The following is a 6,487-nucleotide window of genomic DNA, read 5'->3' as shown; positions in this document are numbered from 1 at the left end:
TCCTCTGCGTCTCTGAGCTCAGCGAGACAAACAAACACCAGATGAACGGTTGATAAAGAGAAGAGCCGAGAGCAGGGGGGAGGAGGTGTTGGGGTAAAGGGAGGTGAGGGTGTTAGAGGGTTTGGTCTGTACCGATGAGAGTGGCTGGAGGAAGATTAGTGAGATTGTGGAAAAACAGAGGGGAGAAGGATAGGGCTTGGCGGAAAGAGAGACGTGGATACTGCGGAGAGAAGGAGGAGTAAGGCGAGAGAGGGTGTATTAGGGGAGAGAATGAGAAAACAGAGAGCGAGATTATTGGTGAACGCAGGTGAAAGAGAGAGAGAGAGAGAGAGAGAGGAGAGGAGATGAGAGAGGGGAGAGAGAGAGAGAGAGAGAGAGAGAGAGAGAGAGAGAGAGAGAGTGAGAGAGAGAGTGAGAGAGAGAGAGAGAGAGAGAGAGAGAGAGAGACAGACAGACAGACAGACAGGGAGGGGCGAAGGAAGAGAGGGAGAAGAGAAAGCTCTACAGAGAGGAGGGAGAGATGCAGGGAAGGGGCTACTGAGGGGGATGGAATTTAGTATTTGGTACATTGGAAGAGAAGAATGGAGAGAGAAAGGAATGGAAGAAGGGAAGATTGAGGGATGATGAGTGAACAGAGAGAGAAAGACGGATGGATATATTGTCACTCATTCAGAGCCTTTATTGTCAGACAGATTTGCACGAATACCCCACCCAACCCCAACCTCCAGTTGATTCCTGGTTTGAGCCTCAGTGCCCCCATTGTTCTGTTTATCGGCGGGGATTCAGACACTCTGTGCTCTGGAAACCATAAACCCGGGACAACCCGCAACTACCTCCGAAGTAAACGAGCCCCCACCCTCCGTGAAGACGTCAAACAATAGAAACATAGACAAATAGAAAATAAGTGCAGGGTTAGGCCATTCGGTCCATCGAACCTGCACCGCCATTCTGTATGATCATGGGCTGATCATCCAACTCAGAACCCTGTACCTGCTTTGTCTCCATACCCCCGATCCCTTTAGCCACAAGGGCCATATTCTAACTTCCTCTTAATAATAGCCAATGAACCGGCCTCAACTGTTTTCCTGTTGCAGAGAATCCCACAGATTCATCGCTCTCTGTGTGAAGAAGCGTTTCCTCATCTCGGTACTAACAGGCTTCCCCTTTAGCCTTAAACTGTGACCCCTCGTTCTCGACTTCCCCAACATTGGAAACAATCTTCCAGCATCTAGCCTGTCCAATCCTTTCGAATTTTATATGTTTCAATAAGATCCTCCCTTTTCTTCTAAATTCCAGTGATTAAAACTGGGATGAGGGAAGGGAGTGGGAGGGAATTACTGGAAGTTGGGAAATTCAAGGGAGCTTCTTTATGTGTCTGACCCTGGAAAGTGAGAAGCGACGTCAGAACAATAGATTGCCATGTTTAGACAGTGTAGTACTTTTCAAAGAAAGCGGACATTTAGATATTGAAGTTTACAGGGTTAGGGTTAGGGTTAGGGTTAAGTAAACTTACTTAACTCCCCCTTTGTCTTCCCCACTCTCACAGCTCCTCGCCCCGCCACTCTCATCTCTCGAGATCACCCGCCTTCACACCATCAATCTCCGTCCTGCCCGGCACCTTCTCCCCCTAATCTCGGCCTCTCTCTTTATCAGCCCGTCAACTGGTTGTTGATGTCAGTCAAACTCCCCTGTCAATATGATCTTCCTCTAACAACAGTTGCTTCCAATTTCTGAGCTCAGAGACGCAGAGAAACTCGGCAGAATGGACGATAGCGAGACTTACATGAATATGATTTTTTTTAAAAAAAACGGACTCTACGGTCTCCTTCCCGAGATAAGAGGGGTGGAACAGTACGTGCGGAGAGAGATTCAGTCTGCGACTGACCACGGGTTGTGAGTGACGGGACGGTGTGGAACTAGCGTCACACTGTCGGGACCCCAGGGGTGTATGATAGGGACGGTGTGGAAGGAGCTTCACTCTGATTTTGACCACTGTTTTTCTTTGATGGGCCGATATGGAAATAGCTTTATTCTGTGTCTAATGTAGTTCGTATGTGCTGTGTTGTCTATTGGGAACTTGACTGTGTGTCAGATACACAGAAGATATATACACTCCTGAGTGAATCTCCCTGCACTCCATCCCATCTCTCTCCAACCCGTCCCCATCACACACACTCGTGGTCAGACACAGAGTGAATCTCCCTCCGCACCGTCCCATCACACACTTCCGGGGTCAGACACATAGTAAATCTCCCTCCACACCGTCTCATCACACACTCCCGGGTCAGACACAGAGTGAATCTCCCTCCACACCGTCACATCACACACTCCCGGGGTCAGACACAGAGTGAATCTCCCTCCACACCGTCCATCACAAACTCCCGGGGTCAGACACAGAGTGAATCTCCCTACACACCGTCCCATCACACACTCCGGGGTCAGACACAGAGTGAATCTCCCTCCACACCGTCACATCACACACTCCCGGGGTCAGACACAAAGTGAATCTCCCTCCACACCGTCAGCATCACACACTCCCGGGGTCAGACACAGAGTGAATCTCCCTCCACACCGTCCCCTCACAAACTGCCGGGGTCAGACACAGAGTAAAATCTCCCTCCACACCGTCACATCACACACACCCGGGGTCAGACACAGAGTGAATCTCCCTCCACACCGTCCCCTCACAAACTGCCGGTGTCTGCACAGAGTGAATCTCCCTCCACACCGTCCCAACCCAGGGTCAGACACAGAGTGAATCTCCCTCCACACCGTCCCATCACACACTCCCGGGATCAGACCACAGAGTGTATCTCGCTCCACACCGTCCCATCACACACTCGCGGGGTCAAACACAGAGTGAATCTCCCTCCACACCGCCCCATCACACACTCCCGGTGTCAGACACCGAGTGAATCTCCCTCCACACCGTCACATCACACACTCCCGAAGTCAGACACAGAGTGAAACTCCCTCCACACCGTCCCGCTCACAAACTGCCGGTGTCTGGCACAGAGTGAATATCCCTCCACACCGTCCCATCCCACACTCCCGGGTCAGACACAAAGTGAATCTCCCTCCACACCGTCCCATCACACACTCCCGGGGTCCGTCACAGGGTGAATCTCCAAACAGACCGTCCATCACTCACTCCCAGGGTCAGACACAGAGTGAATCTCCCTCCACACCGTCCCATCATACACTCCCGGGGACAGACACAGAGTGAATCTCCCTCCACACCGTCCCATCATACACTCCCGGGGACAGACACAGAGTGAATCTCCCTCCACACCGTCCCATCACTCACACCCTCGTTAGTATACAGAGTTAATCTCCCTCCACTCCGTCCCCTCACACATTCCCGGTGGCAGACACAGAGTGAATCTCCCTCCACTCCTTCCCCTCACACACTGCCGGTGTCTAGTACACAGAGAATCTCCCTCCACTCCGTCCCCACACACATTCCCGGTGTCAGACACAAAGTGAATCTCACTCCACACCGTCCCCTCACACACTGCCGGTGTCTGGTACAGAGTGAATCACCCTCTACTCCGTCCCCTCACACATTGCCGGTGTCAGACACAGAATGAATCTCCCTCCACACCGTCCCCTCACAAACTGCCGGTGTCTGGCACAGAGTGAATCTCCCTCCACACCGTCCCATCCCACACTCCCGGGGTCAGACACAGAGTGAGTCTCCCTCCACACCGTCCCATCACACACTCCCGGATCAGACACATAGTGTATCTCGCTCTACACCGTCCCATCACACACTCCCGGGGTCAGACACAGAGTGAATCTCCCTCCACGCCGTCCCATCACACACTCCCGGGGTCAGACACAGAGTGAATCTCCCTCCACACCGTCACATCACAACACTCCAGGGGTCAGACACAGAGTGAATCTCCCTCCACACCGTCCCATCACTCACACCCTCGTTAGGATACAGAGTTAAACTCCCTCCACACCGTCCATCACTCACTCCCGGGGTCAGACACAAGGTCAAGCTCCCTCCACACCGTTGGATTTATTTCTGTTCACTTCCACCGGATATCGTTCTCTCGGTTCTCAGCTTCTCTGCGTCTCTGCGAGTACAGGCCGGTCGTGTGGTTTTACACCACTTCCTCCCAGTGACTGCAAACTCAACACTCCGTCACAGACCACCCTCCCCTCCCCCTCCTCTCTCCTCAGTCTACATCTTGTCTCACACTCAATTATTATCTCTGAGACTCACTATCGGAGACGATAGGAACGCTGAAGTGTTGGTGATTGGTGAGAGGGAGAGAGGGAGTGAAGAGGGAGATTCGCTCTGTTTCTGAATGCGTTACTGTGTTATCGGACTGTGTGGTGGCAGATTCACTCTGTGTCTGATTCCGGGAATATGTGCTGCGCGGGAGCTTGTCTCTGTTTCTGCCCCTTTGGAGTGTGTGATGGACCGTGTGGAGGAAGATGCAATGAAGTCTGACCCCGGGAGTGTTTGTCTGTTTGTTCGGACGATGCCGAGGCGCTCTATCTCTCTCTCTCCCCCCCTCCCTCTCTCCCCCCCCCCCTCTCTCCCCCCCCTCTCTCCCCCCCCCCCCCTCTCTCGCTCGCTCTCTCCCCCTCAGACACACACACACACACACACACACACACACACACACACACACACACACACACACACACACACACACACACACACACACACACACACACACACACACACACACACACACACACACACTCCAGCATATCGCTTCCCGCACCACCACACTTTAGTCACAATACCACCGCCCACCATTTTAAAAGCCACCCTTTTCATTCACCGCCCCCTTGCTTACTGTGCTGAATGTAACTAATTTCGGCTGTCCAGGAGGCATTTCCGGGGAAAGGGACAGACAGTCCGGTCACATTTCAGTCCGTTGAACGTTCAGTGTGACCGGGAGAGAGTGGGAAGTGGGAAAGTGCTGTAAATAGGGAGGAGAGCCAAAAAGAGAAGGCTTAGTGAGGAGGGCAGTGAGATAGAAAGGCAGAGGAGAGAGAGAGAGAGTGTGGAGGAAAAAAGGAGAGAGATGGAGACAGAAGCGAAATTGATCCGGGTTAGAGGCATTCATGTGAGAGAAATAGGGAGATAGTGAGGGAGAATGAGGGACGCAGTGAGAGAAAATGATAGACAGAAGGTGATGGAGGGTCTGAGAGAACTGCTGAAGTTCCTTCTGTTGGGCTGACGTCGCTGCTATTTTTATTTTTGCTGTCTGTATGCCCGGCCCAGTCAGTGTAGCCGCACGCTTTGAATACTTCTCTGAAATACTGACAACCCACAGCTTCTGTTCTCATGGGCGAAGAGAGTCAATACTCAGACACCGCTCAGCGTGTGTTGGTTTCCTGTAAATTTCAATATCTAAATGTCAGGTTTCTTTGATAAGTGCTACACAGTCTAAAAATAGCAATCAGTTGTTAGCCGTTTTTTCGAAGGGAGGGGGCCCGCTTACTTCGGCGGGAGTTGCGGGTTGACCCGGGGTCGTGGTTTCCCGAGCACAGAGGGTCTGAAGCCCTGGCGATAAGCAGAGCAATGGTAGCGTTGTCACTAAAGCCAGGAATCAACTGGATGTTGTGGTTGGGATTGGGGGTGGGAATTCGTTGCAAATCTCTCTAACAATAAAGGCTCTGAATGAGTGACAATATATCCGTTCGTCTTTCCCTCCCTGTTCAATCATCATCCATCATTTATTCCCCTCTTCCATTCCTTTCTCACTGCCTTCTCTTGCTATGTCCTACCAACTTCCATATCCCATCTCCCTCAATCGTCATTTCCCTGCATCTCTCTTCCTTCTCTGTGGCGCTTTCTCTCTTCCTTCGCCCCTCTCTATCCGTCTCTCTCTCTCTCTCTCATCTCTCTCTCTCTCTCTCTCTCTCTCTCTCTCTCTCCTCTCTCTCTCTCTCTCTCTCTCTCTCTCTCTCTCTCTCTCCTCTCTCTCATCTCTCTCTTCTCTCTCTCTCCTCTCTCTCTCCCCTCCTCTCTCCTCCTCCCTCTTTCCTCCTGCTTTCCCCCCGTTAGCTCGCCCTCTGTTTAGTCACTCTCTCCCCTAATTTCTCTACAGGAATACGCCCTCTATAATTCGACCCCTCTCTCTCCCCCACTTACCACCTTTCTGATCACAGTATACCACATTTCACTTTCCGCCATGCCCTGTCCTTCCCCTCACTCTCACTACTCTTCCTCCACCCACTGTCATCGGTCCAGACCAACCCCAGTCACGCCCTCAATCTACCTTTACCCCAGCACTTCCTCCCCCCTGCTCTCGGCTACTCTCTTTATCAGCTGCTCATCTGGTGTTTGTTTGTCTCGCTGAGCTCAGAGACGCAGAGGATCCTCGACAGGATGGACGACAGCGAGGACTTACGCGAATATGCAGCTCGTAAAACCGGATTCACCGTCTCCATCAAGAAGTGAGTGGGGCAGAGACGAAGGGAGGGAGCTTCATTCTCTTTCTAACCCCGGGGAGTG

General features: G+C 52.2%; 1 protein-coding gene across 1 annotated transcript in view; it reads right to left on the bottom strand.

Annotated features, from left to right (window-relative positions):
• Window positions 1-6,166, bottom strand: part of LOC140720047 (C-type lectin domain family 9 member A-like) — a 143,597-nt gene extending 137,431 nt beyond the window's left edge. Inside the window, exons 1-2 of the mRNA XM_073034947.1 lie at window positions 6,125-6,166; window positions 5,472-5,631 (exon numbers count right to left, since the gene is read on the bottom strand). Coding sequence (XP_072891048.1) covers window positions 5,472-5,631; window positions 6,125-6,166 — 202 coding nt within the window. The remainder of the gene's footprint in view (window positions 1-5,471; window positions 5,632-6,124) is intronic.
• Between the last annotated feature and the right edge of the window lie 321 nt (window positions 6,167-6,487).

The sequence above is a fragment of the Hemitrygon akajei genome, unplaced genomic scaffold (assembly GCF_048418815.1).
Source record: "Hemitrygon akajei unplaced genomic scaffold, sHemAka1.3 Scf000035, whole genome shotgun sequence".
Taxonomy (NCBI): domain Eukaryota; kingdom Metazoa; phylum Chordata; class Chondrichthyes; order Myliobatiformes; family Dasyatidae; genus Hemitrygon; species Hemitrygon akajei.
This window is presented reverse-complemented; position numbering and strand designations above follow the sequence as displayed.